Source organism: Dreissena polymorpha, chromosome 13 (assembly GCF_020536995.1).
Source record: "Dreissena polymorpha isolate Duluth1 chromosome 13, UMN_Dpol_1.0, whole genome shotgun sequence".
Taxonomy (NCBI): domain Eukaryota; kingdom Metazoa; phylum Mollusca; class Bivalvia; order Myida; family Dreissenidae; genus Dreissena; species Dreissena polymorpha.
In genome coordinates this window covers 29138088-29165869 of record NC_068367.1, presented here as the reverse complement: position 1 = coordinate 29165869, position 27782 = coordinate 29138088, and the positions used below count along the sequence as shown (strand labels likewise).

The window sequence follows — 27782 nt, the reverse complement described above, 5'->3', positions numbered from 1 at the left end:
GCCAGTGTGCAAGGAAGTGGAGGATTTCCTTCAGAAGTGTGACCTTCATGACGACAAACATCTAGAAATGTTTTGTGAGGACCACAGTCAGCTGTGCTGCACTAATTGTGCTTTCCTCAATCACAGGTTAGTCAGACACATATTTGCTTTTAAAGATTTTTTTGTCGTAAGAGACTATTCAATGCAGCCTTATTCAGATAAAAAATTTTCAAGTTCTTTTTTGTGAAATGAAATTTTATATGATGACATTATGTATTAATAATGTGTCTGTTATTTATTTCAAGTTCTTTTTTGTGAAATGAAATTTTATATGATGACTAGTATTAATAATGTGTCTGTTAAAAATAGAAATCAGTATTAAAATGAAGACATTCCATATCTTATTACTTGAAAATAGCATTAAAAAACTACAACAAAAACACGATTAACGAAAGTTCATACATATTATTGCATAATGGCAATGTAAACCACATACACATATTTAAATATTGATTTCCATTTAGACAATGTGCTAAAGTAACACTGATATCCAAGTCAGTAAAAGGATCTCCACCAAACTTGCAGCAACTATCAAGAAAAATCCAAAGCATTCTTGAAGAAATCAAGAAACTTCAGAATTATTGGGATACCAACATGCAGTCTTTGCAGGCTTCATACGACAAACAATTATATGTAATACATGACACACGCAAAAAAATAAATAGTATTCTAGACAACATTGAAAAAAACACCATGAAAGAGCTAGATGATAAGTTGGCCAGTCTGAAAGAATCTGTCAAGACTGATGCAGACAATTGCAGCAAACTCAAAAATGAACTCAAGCAACTCAATGACGCAATACACGACATTGTTGATAAGGGCAAAGCAGAACTCACATTTATTGCAAGTAAGAAATGTATGGGAAAGATTAAGCAGTCTGAAACATATCTGAAGCAGAACTCGTTTCAGGTTGAAAGTTCACTGACATTCCAGGCAGACAGGGATTTTCAACAGTACTTGTCTAAATTGTCAAGTCTGGGGAAGATTGTACTCAGTACCAAGAAAACATTAGTGTTAGTTGATCCAGACCAGGCACTCACAGTACAAGGGAAGTCAAAGTATAATGTGCGCCTACAGAGTGATTCAGATAACTGCTATATCGAGGCCATTTGTGTTCTCTCTGAGGATCAGATCCTTGTTGCAGATTATTATAATAAACGAGTTAAGCTACTCAATCATCAATACCAGGTGGTGGGTCATTATGATTTAAATAGTTTTCCACTGGACATGTGTAAAATCACACCAAGTGAAGTAGCTGTTACTGTGGATGACACTAGGACATGTCATGAGGTCCAGTTTGTCTCTGTGAATGGTGGGCAGCTGGTTAAGGGCAGGATGTTTCAGTTTCAACATGGATGTATTGGTATTGCTCATATTATGCAAGACCTGTATCTCACTTCTGGCACTGCACTTTACAAGTATTCAATGAAAGGAGCCCTGTTGACTAAGTTGTATGAAGATACATCACACCAGCTTGCAGGTAACATTTGATGGATATATTCAGGTAACATTTGAAAATATCATATGAAATAATACAATAGCATTAAGCTTTATATATACATATTAACACAAAAGTCATTTGTATTTTACCTTTGCCATTTTCAGGCAATTATGTTTGCAAATAACTGACATATTAATTTCACTATAAGTAAATGAAAACTCCTTAATATTAAAGTCCTTCCTTTGCTCAAGTATTTTCTTGCCTTTTTCATTACTGTATATGACTTTTTCATTGGTAAAGAAAAATATTTTAAATAATTCCTCTATAATAATCATGTCAGAAAGATCAGACTATGTACTGTAAACGTATAGAAATTCGTCGGTATGAAATTTCGTGGTTTAATAAAAAACAACTATTTCGTTGACACGTAATTTTGAGGATTTCAAATTTTTGGGGAAGACTGGCCGTCATAATAATGAAACTTTTATTAAAACAACCAGAGTAATAACGAAGCATAATCTGCTAATCTGTATTGACAGCAAGACTTTAAGTTAATGTGCACTGAAGCCTGAAAGTGTTGCCGATAATTGTCAATAAGAGGGATACAGCGGCGCACTTGTGGGTCCCCGCTCGCTAATTGCCATCTATGTTGTTTTGACAATATTAGTAATTCTCAGCGCAATCGGTCCCCTAGTAGTAACAATTGAGTAATAAGGTCCCCAGAATACACGTGTGAAAACAGTTATGTCTCTTTTAACTTTAATTGGCACTAATTGACATATGTGATAAATCTGCAAACTGTTAATTTGACGATGTCACATAAAAGAGAACAATCGTTGATGTACAGTTTAAATTCCATGCTTGATTTAAAATGTATTATTACCCAAACACTTATCAAGAAAACAACATATTGTATTAACTAGCATATCTCAATCTAACAATGTCTCTTTCAAAATGGTTGAAAACGGGTACAGTTCAGACACGTTCTTCTACTATAGCAGGATTGCCCGACCCTGCAAAGGCTCAGTCTACGACCTAATTAGCATTATTGACACAAGCCGCTAACGATTCAGTGGAAGAAATGGTTAATGGCCGTAAATGGAAGCGTATAAACAAGAGCTGTCACTAGGACAGCGCTCTCGACCATTCGAGTGCTTGACAGTATAACGTAAGCCATCATGGAGAGGGGGGGGTATAATGTGGGTGTGTGATCATTTAATAGATGATCTTTCAAAAATAAGAAAAAAAATATAAAAAAATATTTTTTTTTTTGGGGGGGGGATTTTGGGGTGGAGCGTGGGGGATGGTTTGGGTGGAGTCCATTGTGGTATGTCAGGTAAGTGTTGTTTTGTCAAAGTATGAATCAAATCTGATCATAAATAAAGAAGTTATGGCAATTTAAGCAAAATTTATTAATTTGACCTTGAGAGTCAAGGTCATTCAAAGGTAAAGGTCAAATTGAACTTGCCAGGTACAGTACCCTCATGATAGGAAGAAAATATTTGAAGTTTGAAAGCAATAGCTTTGATACTTAAGAAGTCAAGTGGATCTAAACAAAAAATTTAACAAAATATTCAGTTACTTAGACAAAAAAGGGCCATAATTCTTTAAAAAATGCTTGATACAGTTGTCTGCTCTTGTTTATAGGTTGGGGTCATGCTGATAAAGAAGTTTGCAAAATATGAAAGCAAACTTTTACATAGATTTATCAATAATATGCATATTCTAAATGGAAAAAGGGCCATAATTCTTACAAAATGCATGATACAGTTGTCTGCTCTTGTTTAAAGATTGGGGTTATGTTGGTAAAGAAGTTTGCAAGATAAGAAAGCAATATGTCAAGAGACATTGAAAATGTTTGAGGTGGTACGCAAACTTTAACACAGAGTTATCAATAATATGCATATTCTAAGTGGAAAAAGGGCCATAATTCTTACAAAATGCTTGATACAGTTGTCTGCTCTTGTTTATAGGTTGGGGTCATGTTGGTAAAGAAGTATGAAAAATATGAAAGCAATATGTCAAGGGATATAAGAAATATTTGGGGTGGTATGCAAACTTTAACATTTGAACGCTCACGCTAACGCTAACGCCGGGGTGAGTAGGATAGCTCCACTATATATATTTCATATATAATAGTCGAGCTAAAAATGTATAAATAATCATTGGTACTTGAATTCCTGGTTCAGCGGACCAACGAAATCCACGAAAATTCGTACCACACGAAATTTAATGGTTTTACAGTAAGTGAGTAAATTTACTTATTTAGTGTATGTAAGTGCTGTTCATTCCATAGGGTTTCAGCATAATATAATCATCCTTGAATACATTATTCATTTTAAGAAAAATCATCCTTTATTAATGAACACAAATAGCTGGGGTGAATAAGTGTAAGAGTGTCTTTATTAACATAATGATTCTGTTACTAACTAACTACAATGATCCCACTCTCTCTTTACAGTATATAAGTGTGCAGTGAGTCCTTCAGGTGACAAGATATTTATCATCAACAATTTCCATCACAAGGTCCTCACCCTTGCCAGAGATGGCACAGTTCTCCAAACCTTCACAGACCCAGACCTACAACACCCATTGGGTATCCATGTGACTGCTCTGGGACAGGTGCTGGTCTGTGGATGGTCAATCAGCACTATCATTCAGCTGGATGGGGAAGGCAAGAAGAAGCTGGCAACTCTTGCTACCAAGAGGGATGGACTTAATCACCCACTCTCAGTCTTCTACAATAGGAGCACAGCATCCATCATTGTGGGACAATCGTTTAGCAATAACATCCTTGTGTTAAGAGTAAAATAGGTGTTTTTTCACAAGTTTCAGTACAAACATTTTGGAACATGTACTTTCAACATAAATTCTTGGCCACACCAAACTTGTATTCAGTATTACGTTTCAACACATAATTCACATGGATGATTTAATATTGTCGTGCCAACTAATGTCAAATCATGAATATGTTTGAAAAGGTACATTTATAATTAACTTTGAGAGCATGGATCAATTATTTAGTGTTTTGTTTCAATGCATAATTCTTGCGGGATTATATATTGTGTTGCAATACAATTTAATATGCGCTACCATCTATTGCTGATAATTATTTTTCCTTTTCAATCGCATTTAATCAGTGTATTGTTGTTTCCTTGATATATATCTTAGAAATGAATTACATGTACATACATGATTTTTTTTTTGTGGTTATGTTCTATAATATTTTTGTGTAATTGTTATGCACAGTCAAAAGAACGGCAGAGTGCAATTAAGGAGGGAAGGTTTTACATTTTCATTGTATTATTGAACAGTCACCATGTGTTTTGTCCTTAAAAATATAAAGTTATTTAGATTGACAATTATGTATTGTACAGACTTCTTAAATTGTTGTTTTTAGATTTTACTTTTGTTGATTACAGTTATATATGTATTTACTTATGTCATTCATGCTATCTGCCTTTACTGTTCACTATGTTTTGCTGAATAAATTAACTTTTAATTACCGTAAATTTGCGGCCAAAAGTCGACCAAAAAACGCTCCCAAAATTTACTTTAAAAGTCAACTTGACTTATGGATGAGGTACTAAATAAAAATAAAAAATAAACATATTTCTGTGCCGTTTTTTTTTAAAGTAATAAATCTCCGAAGCGGAGGAATGATGACTGTTTACGGTAAGGCCGACTCGTCTTTTAAATGTCCGCCGATAACAAAATACTTTACATTGGTTTTTAATTCATTAATCTTCGTAATAAGTCCAAATAAAAACATGTGAAAATAACTTCGAAAATATTTAACATTAGTGACATACGGTAAAGTGGCGAAAATAATACATAGCAATTTGTCTATCGATACATCGTCCGTTGTCTCCTAAGAACAATAGAAAATCCACTGCTGACACTTGAACCCATTTAAAGTTAATCCGTTTAAATACAAACTGTCAACAGGTGCAGGTGTCTTTATGCCACCAAAATATCGCTTCTCGGCCTTTTGACTAAGATCAAAGTGTAAAGTGTAGTGTTGGCATCCTTTTGATCATTTGTCTTTATTGCATCACGCCTGAAATAGTTATCCGTTAATGATATGCACAACGGTTCTGCTACAAACTACTTCTGACCAATCAAAAATAATTACTCGATCGTTGGATACGCCATTAACCAATCGCTATTGTTCAACTTCACCTGGTATATTTTTTTATTTGATGAAGGTGTGGTTTCGTTGATTTATTCACAACTGTCCCACAATTTATGCATTATCGTTTCGTAAATAAATAGATCTTATCTGAGTGAAGATTTCATTCATTGTTTGATTATAATAATATTACGCACTCACCCTGGATTATTAAAAAGTGTAATTGGACTTATTAAATACACAATTACTTTCGATTATCTGCTAAGTTATAATTAATAAGATAAGATGTTTTTCCAGAATGCAGAAAATATTCCTCGGGTATCTCATGATTTACGAATATATATTATCAGTCGAATAGCGAGCAATGCGAGTGTTGGTAAATTCACGTGTTTCACGCATAATGGCAAAAGCGTTGTTGATTATTTGAGAGCAAGTTACAATAATTTTGACCATTGAATGAATTTCTGCGTTCAAGATTTTACGGAATTTTCACATCAATAGCACTAACATTTGAATACAAAAATATCTACTCATAATAGCAACGCTAAAACTTATTACGTTAAACGGGATAATAATTTTGATTTGTGAAATATATATTAAGTTCAAAATAATGAATGATATGTTATTATGATTTTGAAAAATAAAATATATTTTTCGTGATAATAAATAATTGAAATGTTGAATGTTTCGTTTTAAATATATTCTTATTATTAATATCCCAAAAAATGTCAATTGCCGGTACAAAAGCCCTCAGAACCATGACTAAAATGTCACTTAAACATGTCCGAGATATTGAGGAAATTTACCGCCCGACTTATGGCAGAGTCAAGGCAAAAAAACAAGTTTTTCTAGCCACATTATACCCCTCGACTTATGGCCGAGGTAGACTTATGGCCGCGAATGTACGGTATGTTCACATTCCCCTGTGTCCTTTGCATTTTCTTCCAATTTAATATACAAATATTTGAATTATCTGTGTTAACTACATCCCCGACCACTGGCTGCCATGTTTTTTTCAGTTTCGAACTTGATCGAGGTATCATTGGGACAAATCTTCTGACCAAGTTTCATGAAGATCTGACAAGAAATGTGGCCTCTAGAGTGTTTACAAGGTTTGTCTATAGCCAAATAAGGAAAACTGCCCCGACCACTGGCGGCCATGTTTTTCAACGGACCGGAACCACTTTTGAACTCAACCAACATATCATTAAGACAAACATTTTGACAAAGTTACATGAAGATTGGGCATGAAATTTGACCTCTACAGAGTTTACAAGGTTTTTCTCTTTTTTTGACCTAGTTACCTAGTTTTTGACCCAGCATAATCAGTTTTGAACTTGATCGAGGTATCATTGGGACAAATCTTCTGTCCAAGTTTCATGAAGATTGGACAAGAAATGTGGCCTCTAGAGTGTTTACAAGGTTTCTCTATAGCCAAATAAGGAAAACTGCCCCGCCCACTGGCGGCCATGTTTTTCAACGGACCGTAACCATTTTTGAACTCGACCAACATATCAGTAAGACAAACATTTTGACAAAGTTACATGAAGATTGGGCCATGAAATGTGACTTCTACAGTGTTTACAAGGTTATTCTTTTTTTTTGACCTAGTGACCTAGTTTTTGACCCAGCATGACCCAGTTTCGAAATCGATCGAGGTATCATTGGGACAAATCTCCTGACCAAGTTTCATGAATATCGGACAAGAAAATGTGGCCCCTTGAGTGTTTACAAACCAAATGTGGACAATGGACAGACGACGGACAAAGACCGATCACAAAAGCTCACCTGAGCAATCAGGTGAGCTAAAAGGTCAGTCTGTTTTTTCCAAATCAAGTCCTTAAATTGTATGACCAATCACCACAAAAGTTATATGGCTAGGCCGGGAATCGAACCAGTGAACCCTGCTGTGTGCTCTAACAACTGAGCTACCCAGTCTACTTTCCAGCTGTTTCCAGCAATACGTGTATTTGCTTTTTCAATGCAACTAAAAAACTTACCGTGGTAAAATTGGAGAAAAGTTAGCAAAACAGAATGATATTTCTGGTTCCAAACCTACCTGCAAAAGACATAGACAATTACAGAATACTTTCTGCTATGAAACCAGTATTCTTTCTGGTAAAATTTGGGAAGCAAAGTGACCCCATTCCCAATCTCAAAAATTACAAATTCCCAAAATGACTGCCCACAATGCCAATTTAAGGATTCTAATAAACAAAACAAAAGTATTGATTTTTTTTACATAAACAGCAAAATTACATTTATCTCCATATCAAGCTTTTTTTCGTTAAACCTTTGCAAATACAATTTTCAAAACACTTTTATTCCCAGTTTTATATTATTTGCCAGCAAAAACACAGCTCTCAATTTCCCAATTTTAGTAAAAATAGAGCTGGATAGGGAAATAAACTAAATTTATTTTTATTTATTTCATTTCTTTATATTTTTATTTTTCGAAAAACCTTCAATTATGAATTTTAGGCAGTCATTTGGGGAAAATATACACTTTTTAACAGTAGGAATGGGGTTAAAATACAGACCCAACTTTGACTAAAATATCCACTAAGCCATGAAACCTGCCTGCTGTCTCAAAGGTAGCTGCTTCTTCAGGGACAGGTCCTCTAGGCTGGCCGTCAACTTGGCTACATTTGGGTCGGCCATTGAACACCCGTGGGGGCTGGTAGGGGGTCAACGCCCTGGGGGGTTTGTGGGGCTTGGGGGAGGGGGAGGAGCTAACCCTCCCTCTGGGGTCAACTTAGTGATGCTTGCATGGTGCAGAGGTTACATATTCTGAAAGAAACAGAAACATAAATAATTTGTATGCATTTTAAAGTACTTTTTTTTTTACTTAACTTGTTCTTGAAATAGTTTTTCATGTACATGTAAGCAGCATGTCATGGCAGTATTTTAACCTGAATTATTGTTTTCTTCATTAGTTCCGAGTTATATAATATTAAGCTAAACAATATTTTGCACTTATATCATTTCCTCATGAATAGCAATCGTGAACATGCAAACATTGATTCACAGTCAATTCAATAATATTCAGACTTGACATACAAACACTGCAATCTGTAAATGAAGAATATTATTATAGCGCCTGAAGAATAGTATTATAGCACCTGACAGTGTCTCATAGATAAATGACAGATACCAAAACCCAAAACAGATTTTATCTCAATATTATGCATACATATTTTAGTGTCCCCGGATAATCAATTAACCATGTACCAAAGTATGATGAATCAGCAGTTTCTTATCAAACCAAATGAGAAACTTGATTGGTGTAATATTTGTAATTGACGAAAATGCTAACAAGACATGATTTACCTCTTTGTTTCTTCTTCTTCTTCTTCTTCAATGCTAGTTTGATTTATTTTAATACATGTTTTTACATTAAAGATTTTTTATTATTGATTTCATATTTGCAATGTGAATAATAACAACATAACCATGTCATGCATGAATATTTTTAATAAATAAAATAATGAATAACAACATCTGTCAAAGTTGTTGTTTTAAATATACACGTTATTGGCTTGATGACATTGGGATGTTCCAAATTATATAGCATAAATTTTCATTAAATTGACAAAAAATGTCCATTTGTTTGATAAATTACATAAGAAGTATAACATCTGAAAGTGACCATAATTTTTTTCTTTTAACGGACTAGCTTTAGGAAAAAATATATTTTTGCTGTAGTGGAAAATGACCCAATAACTGCTATAAAATAACCCGAAAAAAGCTTAAAATATACATAAGCAGAATTTCTCTGCTGACTCATCATAAACTACAATACTTACATTCATTTTTATAAACCATATGGAAAAAAGTCCATGGAAAATATTATTTAACCTCCCCTTAAATTTTTTTGGCATTAGCCAAATTTCACGTTCTCAAAAGGTCTCTAAATTCATATTTGCACAACTAAAATAAACATTTCCTATTGATACAAACTCATCGTAATGGCATCTAAACAACCTATAAATATACGCTGATTGAATCGAACAGCCACTGCAAAAACTCTTAAAGTGTACCAACACTGTTTACACTTGTCAAAAATATTCAATATCGAGTTTTAATCAATTCCCACTTTGATAGGTGTTGGGTTCTCTAAAGCGGCTCTTGAAATTCAATATTCTCAATGGCCCATTGATTATTGTTTACTTTTTGCACAAGCATTTTTATTATCTATTATACTCAGAATTCAACCAGGGGTCCATTTGAAAAAGTATCATACCAGAGATATGGTGCTCATTATCTTCAACACATATATTTGAAAAAAAGAGTTTAAAACATGAAATTGTTCAAAGAAGAATCAGGCAAACTGAGACTATGGGCAGTATCGGGTTTATGCATCAATCAATGGGCAAATGTGTTCAAACATTGTGAATCTTTTGCTTTTGTTTCATTCATTGTACACCTATGTTTTATACCAATTTCTTTGAAAAAACAACAACAAGAACAGCACAACTGGTAAATAAGATTCAAATAATAATAAGACAAAATTGTCACAAAACCAGGTTTTCAATTTGAAAAAAGTCTGATAAAGTGAGACAATTCAAAATGTGCATTGTTACCCACCTTGTATCAAATTCAATCTATTTTAACTCATGGCGACCCTGCTTTCAATTAAAAAAATATCAAGTTGCTATCTTCAATATTGCAAAAGTATTATTAAAATAAGCGATTTGGGCAACAAATATTTGACCTCTGACCTTGAAGGATGACCTTGACCTTTCACCCCTCAAAATGTGCAGCTCCATGAGATACACATGCATGCCAAATATCAAGTTGCTATCTTCAATATTGCAAAAGTATTAATAAAATAAGCAAGTCATTCTTTTGTTTTTCAAACATTACCGCTTTAAAACCGAAAGTAGGATTTCTAGATGTATACGTCCGTTTCGACAAACGCGATTATTGTTAGGTTTAAAAGGACAAAAGAGACGGATTTCTATCTTGTTACCACCAGATATATTCTTATATTGGCATAGATAAAACATGTTTCTTATTTATACTTAAATTGACTATACCATGAATTTTATTTCAAGGTGTGTGGCTTTAAGTTCTAAGGAATTAAATTGCTGTATAATAAATTCAATAAACCTATTATTGAATTTACTGGAAAAGTTTGGCATATTTTCTGGGAAAGAGCCTTTTTAACTTTTTGCAATTGGGAAACAGCCTTTAAGAGGCTATAATTTTATGCAAACAAATTACTGCTTAGGCTGAATCTGTTCTGTGTCATCAAACAAGTATCAGTCATCAGTATTGTTCTATGGACGTGGCCAATGTTTTTTTGTCAGGACCCAGGGGTTTACCTCGCTTCATTGGGAAGAGGCCCTAGCCTATGCATTTTGGGAAGAAATTGCTAATTTTGGGAAGAATTCTTGCTAAAATTACTGCTTTGGGAAATGAAAAAGCTGGTGGAAGTTAGGATTTTTGGGATTTTTGCATGATTTTAAAGAAATTTTCAATTGGGAAGGTGCCTTTAATAGGCCCCTGTTCTATGAGGCTGAAAACCCTGACAGGCACTTTCTAATTAACAAGGGCTGTTTGTAAAACATGCATGCCCCCCATATGGGCTCTCAGTTGTAGTGACAGCCATTTTGTAAATATGTTTTTTGTCACTGTGACCTTGACCTTTGACCTAGTGACCGCAAAATCAATAGGGGTCATCTGCGAGTCATGATCAATGTACCTATGAAGTTTCATGATCCTAACCATAAGCTTTCTTGAGTTATCATCGGGAAACCATTTTACTATTTCGGGTCATTGTGACCTTGACCTTTGACCTAGTGACCTGAAAATCAATAGGGGTCATACCTTGTTTCTCTATACATGGTATTTGATTTAACGAAACTAATAATTTGGTAATTTACGAGAAATATGATATAAGTTTTCATTTTAAACTTTGATCTTATCGTGTGTGTTTATTGACGTTATTAATTATGTTTATACTTATTTTTGCATTCCATTATAACGTGTAGCCCTTTTGTTAACAGTGTTAAGCAAAATATTCGCGCCTTAAGTAACACTTTCATTTAAAGTTTAAATGTAATCGGTAGATTACGTCTAATTATTTGGACTAGATTATGCTATACTTATTTATTTTCTGTTTCAGGCTCCAATGCGGATAACTTGTGTTACTCGCGTTACTTTCCGAGCGATGTACATACATTCACAATGCTTGATAAGCCGGAAATCGGAAATACATTACTGTTCTATTTTTAAGTACATGTTATTATGATATCGTGTTATATATTATGTTGTTATTACATCATTGCCTATATATTAAAGCCATTAAACATTGTGTTTGTTTTGCTGAAAAAACGAGTATATCAACGTAGCACTAAGCATTCGCAAAGTTAAATAAATATGATGATGTATAATGTACATGCATTTCTCTGGGTTTTGACGTCCAAAACAAAAAAAACTCAACATTATATTATTTATTGTGTACTGTCCAGCGGGTGATAGTGTTTATTGTAGTGTCTAATTGGCACTCTTTGTACGTGTTCAAACTGTGAAAAGATGTGACAATCACAGAAACAACAAGATGGCGCTGCCAATTAAGTGCGATAATGGATTAAAGGGCATTGACAAAAAATAACAGTTTGTATATATTTTTCGGCGTTAACTCAGATGGTCTCTCACAACAAAAAAAAACTATACACGTCAAGGTATTATGTTTTACTTCTATCAGTAACGATATGGATACGGCGTGTTTGATTTGATATGACATTAAAAGAAATATCAAATTTTTGGCGATATAACTGTTTTAAAAATACCAAAGAAACATTTAACCGAAATCAGCAGAATTCAATGTTCTCTGCGCTACGCAGTTTGTATAAAAAATCAATACTTGCTCACTCTTTACCTTGACTTTGTACATTGCCGCATAATTTTCGCGCTCTTTTGTCGGGAAATATACATGCTGGCTATATTGGAAGCATTTGTGAACGTCGTGTTAACATTAAAACATCGGAAGAGTGTTTCGGATTATAGATTATTATTCTCATTTGGGAATTTAACGGAACATTAATTCTTATGGTATAATTGTTTTGAATTGTATATTAATTTGTTACAACGCTTTACGTGTCGCAAAAATGTTTTGATAATATAATGCATTGATTGCACAATTTCCAGGAGGAAAACGTTTTTTACATGAAGGCGTATGACGCAATAAAACGTTTTTTTGTAAGATCGTACTGCATTCGATCTAAATTTTAATACGCTCGTCCAATGAAAGCTGTCTTCCACATAATGCACTATACTCTTTACACTTCTGAAAAATGGCGTAGTCATAAAGTTGTGTTAATGAAATTCTCAAACATATTTACCGACATAAATGTTTAAGATTATTTTTCGGAAGTGATGTTGCAATTATGTTTGATTATTTGATAATTGTGAACATTAGATAAGCGTTATGTATACAGTTATCGATACGATTCGGTTTATATGCATGAATTGGCGAATCATCGATGTCAACGATATCCACTGCTATCACGGCGAATCGCAGCGAATCACCACAACATTAAGGGGATTTAGGGCGAAGATTATCTTGCTCGCGCGCGACGTCGGAGTGATGAGTCACGTGAAATCGCGGTGATTCTCCACCCAAAAAGCAAAATGCCCGCCTTGACTTCGCAAATTAGGCAAAAATCACGGGTCGCGTAGTGTAGTGACATCAAAATCAATAGGGGTCATCTGCGAGTCCTGATCAATGTACCTATCAAGTTTCATGATCCTAGGCATAAGCGTTCTTGAGTTATCATCCGGAAACCATTTTACTATTTTGGGTCACCGTGACCTTGACCTTTGACCTAGTGACCTGAAAATCAATAGAAGTCATCTGCTAGTCATGATCAATCTACCTATCAAGTTTCATGATCCTAGGCATAAGCGTTCTTGAATTATCAGCCGGAAACCATTTTACTATTTCGGGTCACCGTGACCTTGACCTTTGACCTTGTGACCTGAAAATCAATAGGGGTCATCTGCTAGTCATGATCAATCTACCTATCAAGTTACATGATCCTAGGCATAAGCGTTCTTGAATTATCATCCGGAAACCATTTTACTATTTCGGGTCACAGTGACCTTGACCTTTGACCTAGTGACCTCAAAATCATTAGGGGTCATCTGCGAGTCATGATCAATGTACCTATGAAGTTTCATGATCCTAGGCCTAAGCGTTCTTGAGTTATCGTCCGGAAACCACCTGGTGGACCGACCGACAGACCGACCGACATGTGCAAAGCAATATACCCCCTCTTCTTCGAAGGGGGCATAAATATATGTCTGATTTGCATTTCTTGAGAGTTGTCTCAAATATCATGGCGCATTATCATACCTGCGTTTTTATTGGCTATTTTTTTCAGTCAACCAATCACCTTAGAAAACGCATCCCATTCAGGAGTTACCAAATATTGAAATTCGAAATGGTGAAAGCAGTACTGTTTTAATTGTGTTCATTGATATTTTTTAGATAATTTTAAAGAAACACAATTTTTTAGTGTTAATTGTGTTCTTCAATTACAGTAAACACGTAAACCCTGTCTGTTTAACTTACTTACTTTATTTTGCATGTAAACTTGCCCAAACGGATGACTTGCAAATTTGATACACTTTACAGAAGATATATTACAAATGCATATTTCATGTAAATATTCTTCATTAAACAAGCATTAAAGTTAAAACATAATAAATGGCTGAAAATGAAAGTGTCAAGTAATCAATAATCGTTAAATATAAAGGGATTGAATTTTGCAATAAAAGTGATAAATGGTGACATTTATTGAAAACACATGCCAAAAACTATTCAAAGTTGCTCAATCGAATAACACAAATTATAGATTACGGCAAAGATTTAATACTTAAACCAACTATAATATTTCAATATATGGCAAATAAAATGTACAGATTTCACTTCTTATTTGTTTGGACTTAAACACAGTAAAACTTAATGTCTGTAAGTAATTAGACCTATCTATATTACTTTCAACATTTATCAATTCTATTAACTTACATGTAATGTATACAGGATACCTATTGTCCTTTAAGTATATGTTTTAACAACAGTTCATTTGCAATGTCTTTATTCTTTTTACTTTTATACATGTGTACTACTAAATGGAACTAAACTTCTAAAAACAACTTTGCTTTTTTGCCTTAAAAACTATGTTTAGATTTCATTTTTTTTCTTAAAGTAATAAGCCTAAACCATACAAAATAAAATAGCTTAGTTCTTGCATTGTACATGGTGCATCTTATCCCAACCGTTCATGATTTAACTAATTAAGTTGAAAAATTCTCTTCTTGACCTCCAGTGTTTTACAAACCTGATACACAGTGTTTTTTTCATTCAAAATCGGTTTCGGTATAATCAGCCCCATTCCCAATGGAAAAAAGTATATATTTTTCCCAAATGAAAGTGAAACAAAGAACAAAATTGTCATAAAACCAGGTTTTCAATAAAAAAAAGTCTGATAAAGGGAGACAACTGCAACTCAAAATGTGCATTGCTACTGATTGTTAATCACAATTACCCCCCATGTTTCAAAATCAATCTGTTTTTCGACCATGTGACCAAGTTTCAGACCCGGCATGACCCATATTCGAACTTGACCTAGATATTATCTAGATACAACTTCTGACCAAGTTTCGTAAAGATCGGATGAAAAATATTTGAATTAGAGAGCGGACAAAACGCTCAATGTTTAAAACGCACTAAGTAACCCTGTGACCTAGTTTTTAACCAGGCATGACCCATATTCAAACTTGACCTAGATATTGTCTAGATACAACTTCTGACCAAGTTTCGTAAAGATCGGATGAAAACTATTTGAATTAGAGAGCAGACAAGCTTGTTCCGCCTGCCCGCATTCGCCATTCTAATAACCAGTTTTTTCCTTCGGAAAACCTGGTTCACAATTCCCAATGGAAGGTTTCCAAAAAAAAATTGTTTTTAGATCTCAATATTATGTTCATCTCCAATCCATGTAAGTTCAACCTTACATGTAGTAAATTTAAGACCGAAAACACGTGTATTCTCACTTTTGAAGCAATTTTTAGTAAAACAACAACACTTATTGCTCAATTACAGTCAAAACACCGCAAATTTTGCCAATCCAAAGGGACCCAGCCCCATTCCCAAAATGGTGACAAAACACACTGATACAGGCTGAAAATTATTATATGAACTAATATTTATTTATTCCATTTCTGTTAAGCTAATGATCACCTAAGCTAACAAAAACGTGAAATTACAACACTTTAATAGGTCACTGCAACAATTTAGCGCTCAGACATGCATACTTTAAACTTACTTAAGAATTATTGAATTAACTTGTTCAATATACCTGAAACTATTACTGATAAGATCAAAGATCAAATTAAAGCCAAGGTCAAACAATCAGGGCATGGTATTGACAAGGATTTCCCACAACAGATCATGGACATGTTAATCATGATGAAAAGGAATTGCAGAGTCCCCTTTTGAATCCACAGAATAAAAACTTTTACTCACATCTGTCATCATTTTAAATTGTTCAAAAGGAGGATTTTGGAAGAATAGCACCTTGCTTTAGACATACTGGATTAAGACGCACTAAACAGATTTTCCCTTATAAGACAGGTGTACTTTGACAAATTATGCATTTGAAACTGAAAATTTATCTATCATAAAATTATTCCTCTGCTTTCCAGTAATAAAATTTAAATACATATGGCTGAAAACATTTGAATAGATCAAAAGTTTTAGAATAAGTTCAAGCTGGAACGTTTTAATGAAGCCATATTATGGCATTACGGTTTGCAAGACTTGTTTCGATTGAATGTTGATTGTGTGAAATTTGTAAAACACAGGGCTGTCGTCGGACTTTTGAAAGTGGTCAGGCTCTAAGTGCCAGAGGCCTGCAAGCGCCGAAGGCGCGAAGCTACTTGGGGGGTCTGCGGGCATGCGCCCACCCCCCCCCCTGAAAAATTTTAAAACATAAAAGCTAAATGACATCTGGGAGGTTTTGATGCCAAAGTGTACGATATTACTAAGTTACAGGGCGCCGCACCAGGTTCCATATTAATTTCATATGCGATAAACGAGGGAAAATAGTTTGAAAATAGTTTGTTAATTTGCTAAGTTGCAGTGCTGTAACACCTTTAAAATTTTCCAAATACACAGCTGAGCCATTCTCCTTGAGTAACGAACTTCTATGCAATTTAAGTAAAGTCAAAAGCGTCCGTTCTTTGCTTATGAACGTGCAAAGTCATAAGATTGTTAAGTCTAGGTTAGGACAGTGTGCTTCTCAGATGTGTCTTAACTCTCCGAAGTGCAGAGAACGTCCTCTCGCTTGTAGCATTTGTAGCCGGCATTGTCAGTAAGATTCGTATAAGTGCCGCAACATCTGAGTATTAAGATCACCTGCAATCACGTGGAAGCTTGCGCATATAGTCAAGCATGTGCGGCAGTCGGATCTGGTAATTGTTTTGTTTAGAAAAGTGTGTTTTCAATGTCTCCAATTGAACTTTCAGCGTGTCATTGTTTACGTCATCTGAATAAAATTCAGTCACAAAGAGAAAGTATCCGGGCTCCCTAAGCTGTAATGGCAACGAATTTCACTAGATGATATTTAAAGACCTTATTTCATTTAGCCTCTTTAATTATTTTTTTTTGATATCCCATGAACATTTATTGGCTCAAATAAATCCTTCGGCTTTGTTCAAGTGTTTTCGTGTATGTTTAGTCTTGGATTTGAAACAGAAAATAATGAATTCCCCAGATTGCAGGCCGACGTTGGCCCAACGTCGGCATCACGTTGGCATGATGTTGGCATTGGCATGCTAACGTTGGGCAGATTTGGTTTATAAAAAGATAGGTATGCCTCGAATGGGTTTCCGTAGTTTAATGTTTTGTGGAGAGGCAGCGATTTTTTTGTCCAATTGGGAAAAGTACCCCTACCGGTCCAATTGGGAAAAATTGAGTCGTGAAAGCCTGAAAATTGGGAAAAATCGAGTCGTGAAACCCTCAAATTGTGAAATTGGTGTATTTGATTTTATGCTCCCAAATACTTTAAAATTGATAACTAAGTGTTTTCAAGCTGTCAATATTATATTTACCTAGGTTCACACCATAGAGCTGCATAGAGAAACTAACAAAATGTTGCATTTTCCAAAAAAAAATTAAAAAATTGTATATATTTTATTTTCTTTACCTTAAATTGGAAATTTTTTGGACAGCAATTGGGAATTTGTAGTTTGTTCGTATTGGGAAAGTGCCGTTTACCGGTACTTTATAAAGGAGAAAATCGCTGAGAGGGACACCATGATATAGCCCTTTTTACGTTTTTGTTTTTTTTAATTTGAAGAGATATTGTCAAAGGACTTTGATGCAAGATGATCTATCTCATACCTTCAATTGAACGTTAGGCAGAAATCAACATCTGCACAATCATTACCTTCCTAGTTACGGTACAATATTGCATTTCTTAGGTTCAGCTACAAGTAAGGGTTTCTTGGACCATTGCCTTCAATATGTGAACGAAGGGCATATAGCATTTATCGTGTATTTTCATTATTGCAACATAGCGATGGTTATTATTTTTCTCACTCTGATGTCTTTCCTTGTTTCTTGGAAATAAATTCGTCTGCATCTTCCGGAATAAACATGCGGGAAAAATGGAGTGTACGGTGGCTCGTTTGAACCATCGGAACACAACGAAGTTAGAAAACGGATAGAAATACTGGGATTTTATCACTTTTGCAACAGCATCAGTGTTGTATTGAAAATTGGCATTTTTTTAAAATAAGGAAGCATGATAAAATATGTCTGATCCAGAGGAGATTAAGCAATTCATCTCCTAGCTCAGCCTTCTTTTCTCTTTTTTTGTTGTCAAAAAGTGGTCAGGCTATAGCCTGACCAGCCGACGGCCCACGACGGAAATTTTTAGCTCCCATTTGGGAAAAATATATACTTTTTTTCCATTGGGAATGGGTCCGGTTACCCGCGGAACCGATTTTGAATGAAAAAAAAACACTGACAGGCTATGATATTTTTTAATAATGTCTTTAATTACATTAGGAACAAAACTGTAATACTTTAGTTTTAAATACTTAAAATTGCAAGAAAAGAATAAGAAAAATGTTCCAGCCCTGGAGATCAAACATGGGGCCTCTATAAGCAAAAGTTAACTCTTTACCACCAAATCCTGAAGGCTTTTGAATGATCTGTAACTTAGTTAAAACTCTACGTTAATTATACACTTTTTGCTAAATTATCAATTCTACAATTTCATTTGATGAACATATCTTTTAAGAATTTTTTTAGTCAATAGTGTTATTTTGTGTTATTTGGTTCTTTGAAAATAATGCATACATTATTTTTTAATATATGACTTTTTTTTTGAAAATTGATATTTTGCCAAACATAATGAACAAGTACATGTACCTTTAAGTTGTACCAAAAATCTATATTTTCTTGGTATTTTCTTAACCACATCACTAGTTGAGGTACTGTAAAAGGATATAAATATGAATGTTAACTTTATGTTGAAAAAATAGTAAGAACATTAAGAACATTGATAGTGTTCAAAAACAAAAAACGTTTATAGTGTGTATAGAACGAATCAATGTTTAAAGATGATGCCCATAGAAAATAGGTCAATTCATCTTAGACGGCTTTACATATTTTACCATGTAAGTGTACAATCTTCAACAAAGAGACTCCTCAAACTTCAGCCAGAAAGTCAAACAGGCTACTTGAAACTGTTCAAAGATATTGCCATAATGATGAGCAGCAAATGTCAATTACAGATAAGAGAGAAAGATAGGGCCAGATCTCAACCTGTCCAAAGTCACTTACAACTTTAGAAATATTAAGATATGGAAACACTGCAGAATCAATATTTAACCACAACAAATATTTTCAAAAGACCATTTAAGCAGTTGAGCTGAAAATATCTTCAAATTAAAACCTGCTTTTGGGTTTGATACAAAAAATGGTATTGATTTATTGTTAATAAACATTGGGGAAATATGACACATTCTGCTAAAATCACCGGAATTGTACGAAAATTGTTAATTTGCTGGTCCCACTGGAAGCAGTTTCACTCTTAATAATAACTAATTTTCAAGCTAAGCAATGATGAAAGGAGAAAAATAATCTGAAACTCAGAAAAATCATGATGACAGATGTCGATGGTCTTTTTTTACATCAACAAGTGATAAACATTTTAAGTGTGACATTGACCTTAGACTAATGTACCTGGTTGTTGAGCAGAACAAAGTTTGGAACTTGTGACCTCTAGGTTTTTAAAGATTTGACCAGGTGAACTAGATTGGGACAAAAGTCACCAAGAATTAAAACCTGTCCTAGATATTGTCCTGATAAACATTATGACCAAGTTTCATCAATATTGGATGAAAAATGTTGCCTATAGAGTGGTAACAAGCAAAAATTTGAAAGCACACACTGCATGCCTCAAGACGCTGGACGCAGAACACATGTCATGTTGCTGGACATTATTTAAGACTGACAGTTACCTAAGTGAGGCAGGGCAACAGATCGTTTTATCGTTTTTACGATTTTTTTTTGACAGAAAACGAATTGAAATAAAAAATTGATCGTACAATAAACGATTATGAAATTGGAAAACTAATTGCAATTGATTCTTTGTCGTTTTATTATACCGATTCCCTCCGTACTGTGTTTGATTTGAATTAGTATATTGTAACCTTCAGTGCGGTTAATATTTAGTGAAACGTTTTTATGAATGATGTCTACATAAAAAATTTCTCCCGTCAAAAAAGTACGCAAAAATGTTGGCATCTAGTGCTAAACACGGACGTGCTAAGAAAATTTCATTAGTGGCGTGCGGGTCTAATATGTTTCAATTTGTAACGCGTTACAAACCGTCTGGTAAAGACGTTGTAAAGAGTGTTTTATCGGAATTAATATCACAGGTTGCGATAGTAAAGGAACAATTCAGTGCAAAACACCGCGGCTATTCAGTGTCTGAAAAACAATAAACCACATGGAAAAAGGAATTCCCCTGGCTTGTCTTACATGGAGAGGGGCTTGCAAATGCACCTTAAGTGTAACGGACAATCAAAAAGCTCATCTCATCCAGAAATAAAGTTTAGTTTTTAATCAAATGTAAACAATTTTTCGACAAATTGACTTGAGGGAAAAACTTTGTTTCAAAAGCTTGCAGTGAAAACTAATTGACATAAAATCTTATCTGTTGCCCTGGTGAGGTGCGATACAAAACAGCTGATAAATATTGTTTTCATGCAAACTCAATTTCTGAATATTTATTTGAACATCATACACTGCTGGACCAAGTTATTATCCAAAACAAGCAATGGAAGTATCTGAAAGTGACTTCATAGTTTTCGCAAAATGACAATAAAGAAAAAACTTATTTTGCTAAGGCAATCATTTACAAATATATGCCCATGTGAAAAATATACATGGAACGTTTCGTAACTATTTATAAAAATAAATGTTAAACCTAACCATACAAATGAAATGAAAATTTCATTTAAGATGAGGTACAATGAACTGAAAGTTCAACATGCAAGTACGACGTGGTCTGAGGACGAATTAGTACCTCAAGTGAATCAAAATGAATATGGCAGATATATTACCTATTAAATTGTAAAATCCTTTTGAAATAATGGCATCGGATAGGTAGGAACAGGACACCGTTTGTTGAGCTTTTAAAATAATTGCACTTGATTATTAACACACTTCATTATCAACACACGGCAATTCGATATCGCGAATGTAAACTATTTCTGTTGATGCTAAGTAACAATCATTCAGCCAATCACATTGCCAGTAATATAAAGACCGACCAATCACAAGTCGCCGTCCTTAATATTGAATCCACCGCCAACCTGCTCTGACCGGAGAGAATAACAAATAGCGAAAAAAATAATTTCGGTTACAGAACACTAAACGTCATACAGTTTTCAATTCTAACGTTAAAGCGAAATTATGGGCATCTTACAGTTTATAGGGGTCTATAGCAACCTTTGTTTATATTTGGTGTTTTCACTTCACATATGTCGACGGAAAAAAAATAATGCATTTGAATATCAACCGTACTTTCGTTTGACAACTGATCATGCATGTACAATGTGAGCCTAAATTTAGCCTTTTAGGTTTAGTGCAGATTCGTTTATACGACGCAAAGACACACTTTTGTTTTACGGATCATTTCGGCTTACAGGACTGGGTGAGTCACGTAAAATATCGAATATAAAATATATTTTTAATAAACAACTGTTAGCAAGATGAGTTGCGGATAATTGGTCAGTTACCACATTTTGACTTACTCTTTTGACCTGTTAATTCTTTTCATCTTAATTCAACAGTGAAAAATTCCCATATTATCACTTTAACAGAGTTTACTAAAATCTAAAAGGGTCCAGGTTGTGTGACGGACGGCGCACTCACGCACGGATGGAGTTTCACCTACCATTTATATATTCATACGCCTTTCGACGAGGGATATAAAATCGATGAAGTAATTTTGCTATAGTATTAGTACCCAGCGGTCTACAGCCCGAGTGATAAACAAACACATATAGTTAGTTAGCTTTAGCCATGAATACAACCTTTAGTCAGCTGAAAATGTTTGCACGAATTTGCCCGCAAAAATAACATTTCACACTGTTTGTTTTTATCTTTATCCATGATCAAACGAACCACTCGAATGTGTATAACTACTGCCTATAAGTTTTTTTTAAAAACACGTAGAATTATCTCCCCTTAATTATCTAAATAATCTTAACACAAAATGAAAATAATCGAGACTCTAAAAGAGAAGCGTTCGTTCGCAAGTACGTCATGTAAATACTTGGCGTTTGGGCAGAGAAACGGAAAAATTGCGATGAAATGCATATACATTTCTGGCGTAGCAAGAGGCAAGTTTTAGCCAAGGCACTATGTGGGTGCGGGAGCATGCTTCTGTAAAAGAATTGTGCTCGCCTTGAGCTTCAGTAACAATAAATACGTTAAATACCTAATAAAGTATATGTATATCATTTCTTTATAATAACTACCAATTTATTGTACTGCCTTCTTTTCGTTAAAATGTATGTATGAGTTATGTGCTATTTACTAGTTTTTAACTTATCATTGTTACCCCCCCCCCCAAAGAATCGGAATATGATTCATAATGCGTTCTTATACGGAATCGCGACAAAAGACGCCACGGGAACAAGCAAAATATACCAAAAAGTACCCAGGAGTATAGTCGGTTGCCTTTAAGCATATTTTCTGTAACCGTAGTACATTATTTTAAACCTAAGGATACACGGGATACTTTTAAGCAGAGACGTAGCTGTTATACGGTAAGTAGTACCGGTACCTAAGCCGACAACGACCGATTGAGCTTTACTGAAGGCGTTGAACAGACTTTGAAGTCAACTCCGAGATTCCTTTTCGTTCTAAAACTTCGGTTGAATTGTCGTCCCAAACTACATGTAGTAGTGAACAAAAGCTACATTTGCGTAATCTAGAACTGAAGGGCAATAATTAATATGCAACACGTTTCTGAGAACATATGGCACTTCTATATTCAGTATCGCAAATGTAGTAGAAGGCACGCGTTGCTTTGCATACGGAACATGGTCAAATTTAAACAACCGACGAAGATGGTATAATGCTTTTTTTAAACGTTTCCTGCAGTTGCAGTAAATAATTTCATTATGCAGCAACTGGCATTAACCTGACAATCGATTTTCTGACAACGAATATTTTGCTGTTGGTACGAAAATGCAACTCGCTGCAGCTGCCTCGTCGTACCTTTGCATCGTTACAAATGTGTATCTCGCTCCGATGTATAACTCTCAGTTGGTGGTATATTTGACGACCGTGTTCTAGTTTTAAAACCATTGCACATACCATGCCGTCTGCTTTTCAAACTTGACGGTTCCCGGTTTTCTGATTTAATATTGCACACATAGTTCACCCTCTTTACGTGTTCGCCCGGGTCCATTTTCCCTGTAGTATATTGCGTATAATGAATATAGATGTTCAAAGATGTAAGATTAGCGTCCTTTTTAACAAAAGGGCGTTGATTGTGTCAACCTTTCTGCTTTTTGGGGCTGTAATCCCAATAAGCCTTACGAGGTGAGCGTTACACGGGGGAAACACGTAGCAAGGGCGAACGTAATCACATTTATTCAAGCCGGGTCTCAATATTACAATATGCCACATATTTTCCTTACACAAGCCAACTTTTACGTCTAAACATGCACTATTTTGAACATTGAGACCTTAAACTATACATTTTTTTCACGGGCATTTTAAGCTTTATCGATTTAAACAACGCAAAGTCAAGTCATGAGATTGGCAAGAAAGAACTCCACTCGTATAAAAATTGACTGGTTTTGCACCTTTTTTTCTGCCATGTTATAGTGGAATGTAACCTTTTCAGCGCAATCTTTTACTATATTGTAACCTGAAACTGCGCTCTGTCAACATAACAGCAATGGCATCGGCGTTGAGGTAATGTTTATTAATCCTTAAACATGTCTTGAAATTAAATGAACAAATGTTAACAAATGTGCGAAAACTTTAAAACAACAGTTTCTTAATCTCAGTTATAATAACTGCGAATCAAAGTGTAATATTAATAGTAAATACCCGTTATGTAACTATGGTTCGAGGTCATGTCAACACGACATTACAATTTAGAACTTAAAAGTTGTCTTGTTTCTGATTTTAGAATGTTGATTTTCAGGCTTGGACTAAATAACCAACAGCTGTTTGGAAGGTTGGCGTGCCTTCAAAAATGGTGAGCAATTTAAATTCAACAAATACAATTAGCAAATCGGAAGCCTTTTATATCAAAATTATGTTGAATAAGTTGCATCATAACTTGGTACTTTTTTACAATTATTAGTTTATATTGATTAAAATATCACGAGTGGTATATTACCTTACTTGAAAAAAGTTAATATTTTCAGTATATTCGGTAATAAAATTTCACGATGTGAAATCAAAAGTATTTCACGAAATTATGTGACATAACGATATACACTATAAATAACGCAAGTAGATAAATCATTTTATATATAAAATATATACAATTCAATACCCATGCACAATTTGCGTTCCTGGATTTGCCATGTGACGATGATGATCAATCTACTTGCGTTAATTATAGTACCGTAGTTACCTGGTACCCAGTAAAATTTATTACCTAATATACTGAAAACATGAAAATTTAACAACTTTTTTGGCGTAGCTGTTTAACGTCACTTTTGACCTTAGATGACCTTCATTCATGATAGGTCAGAAATGAATAAATCCGAATTGTGCATTGGCCAATAATACAAAAATCACCGTAAACATTGGTAGTCTGGTTCCTATACTAAAACATTGGATGCATATCATTTGAACTGAAATATGAATATATTGTAAATTACATGTAAATTACAATAAATAAAAAACTGTCATAATACAAAACATCCTTTAAACATTACATCGAAACGTTTCTCCTTAGTTTACGAAGCAGTATAGCATTAATCACATGTCTGTACAATTAAAAGAATCTATTGTTCACATGCCTTAGCGGCCACACTACAAAAACAGGCTAGATTGCACTTTACCGGTACGCAGTTGTTTGCCACTATTGACGAACCGTGGATTTGGAGCAGTAGCCCGCGATACAAAGGAAATATATAGGTGTTGGAAATGTATCTGTCTTTGATTTATTATAATCCATATTTGCGTTTATTAGTGTAAATATGTTTCTTTGTACTTTGTTTTGTTATTTTTTTTATTTAAAATTCTGTTTTTCTGCAAAAAATTCATATCACTATGATGCTTGCAATATTGAGTCTTTTATGTTTACATTCTACTAACATCTGTTCACATTATAACACATTATAATCTTCTTTTTATTTCCAACATCATGTTCATTGTTTTTCAGTGGCGAATATGTTTTCTTTTCCTATCGAAACTAATGTACTACCCATTCAATTATGAAAACTTAGTCATTACAATACTTATTGTCAATAAAACAAACAATTTCACCTCTTTTTGTTCTTCATTTTTATTTGTTAAGACATTAAAATATATTATCACTCACTACCTTCATTAAAATACATGGTTGCTTCATTCCATCTCCTTTCACTGGTCGCAAAACATTAAAACATCAACACCGTATATCTTTTTAAAGATATTTCTTGTTTCAAGTAATGTAATATACCAGTCGTGGTATTGTAATCAATATAAACTAATACTTGTAAAAAAATACAGTATTTTAGAACTTTTCTTTTTTCGTCAATCACATGTGTGCCTAGACATGATTTTCGTTAACATGAGATTTCCTTTAATACAAGAATACAATAAAACCAGAAAGTGGTGTCTAATCAGCGTTTTTTTTCCTTCTTTATAAAGTACCGGTTAACGGCACTTTCCCTATTACGAAAAAACTACAAATTTCCCCATTGCTGTCCAAAAAATTCCCAATTTAAGGTAAAAAACTAAATAAAAAATAATTTTATTTTTTTGGGGAAAATGCAACATTTTGTTAGTTTCCCTATGCAGCTCTATGGTTTGAACCTAGGTAAATAAAATATTGACAGCTTGAAAACACTTAGTTATCAATTTTAAAGTATTGGGAGCATAAAATCAAATACACCAATTTCCCAATTTGAGGGTTTCACGACTCGATTTTTCCCAATTTTCAGGCTTTCACGACCAATTTTTCCCAATTGGACCGGTACGGGTACTTTTCCCAATTGGACAAAAAAAATCGCTGCTAATCCTGGACAACATTTTATGCTTAAGCCTATTTTTCCCTGATCAATGCTTGTTTAAAGAAGGCAATTTGAAATGTGACAACAATTTTCAGTGTGGTTCCCTGTACATCAGCATCCACGTCAGCTGAGAAAGCTGGGACGAAGATGGACAAGTATTGGAAGAAAAACAGTCAAAGGAATAGACCACTTTCACCACATCTTAGTATATACAAGTAAGAAATGGCAGGTTTTGTCAAGTTTGAAGCTTTTACAATATTTGTTTAACAGAAATAATTTAACAATTTAATAGTGGTAGACTCTGATAATACACGTGTGTATTTGTTGTAGACAATTTGGGTGTAAAAAGACTGAGCCACTTACAATATAACATATTTAATATAAATCTTTGCTGCAAATTTGGGCAAAACATAGATTATTCCCCAAAATGGACAATGTTCTGTATCTGCTTACAAAAAGTATAACTGATTTTGTTAAAATTAACTAAGAAAGTTAGTAACACCACATAAAAAGTAAAGTAATTATAGTTTTACTCCCATAAATCTCTTTTGCCATGCTGTTATATTTTCTTAACATTCATTTTAACCCTGTAACTTTTTGTTTTCAGATATCATATCCCTATGATGTTGTCGATATTAAATAGAATCACGGCCAGTATCGTCACAGGAGGTTTGAAGTTAACAATTACAATTTAGTTAATAGAAAATATTTTCTGCGTTCAACGTGTAAAATTGTGCTTCAGGCTCTTAAGATATTTAATATTTTGGGTAGAACCAGCAATTTGAGTCAAGTAAACATACTTAGTGTTCAAAGTGTAAAATTGTGCTGAAGTCTCTTGAGATATTTAATGCCCAGGGTAGAACCAGAACTCTGAGTCAAGTAAACATACTTAGCGTTCAAAGTGTAAAATTGTGTTGGAGTCTCTTGAGATATTTAAGATTTCGGGTAGAACCAGAACTTTAAGTCAAGTAAACATGCTCAGCGTTCAAAGTATAAAATTGTGCTGGAATCTCTTGAGATATTTAATATTTTGGGTAGAACCAGAACTTTAAGTCAAGTAAACATACTTACCATAATTACTCTTTGTTTTCGGACACTTACTTTTTTTTTTCGTGTCGTGTCCGAAAACTTCGATACGAAAAATATTTACAAAATACAGGTGTCCGAAAACTAAGAGTCGAAAATTGAAGTGTCCGAAAATAGCGTCATTTGTATCAACGACTACCGGTAATAGCACGTGCTTGTAAAATAACATGCCGTAAGGTATAAATTACAGTTATATATGTTTGCACTGCATTTTAAATAATTTTAAATGCTTAATTTATTTGACAGAAAGTTACTACAATTTTGTGCTTTGACCAACGAGTTCAAGATGAGCATGTGATG

General features: G+C 34.2%; 2 protein-coding genes across 3 annotated transcripts in view; one reads left to right on the top strand and one right to left on the bottom strand.

The window, feature by feature from the left end:
• LOC127854542 (uncharacterized) overlaps positions 1-4294 on the top strand; it is a 4580-nt gene extending 286 nt beyond the window's left edge. The window contains exons 1-3 of the mRNA XM_052389606.1: positions 1-126; positions 504-1519; positions 3942-4294. The exon at positions 1-126 is cut by the window's left edge and continues 286 nt beyond it. Coding sequence (XP_052245566.1) covers positions 1-126; positions 504-1519; positions 3942-4294 — 1495 coding nt within the window. The remainder of the gene's footprint in view (positions 127-503; positions 1520-3941) is intronic.
• The window catches only part of LOC127855149 (uncharacterized), a 177634-nt gene that overhangs the window by 119226 nt on the left and 30626 nt on the right, over positions 1-27782 (bottom strand). The window lies entirely within an intron of this gene.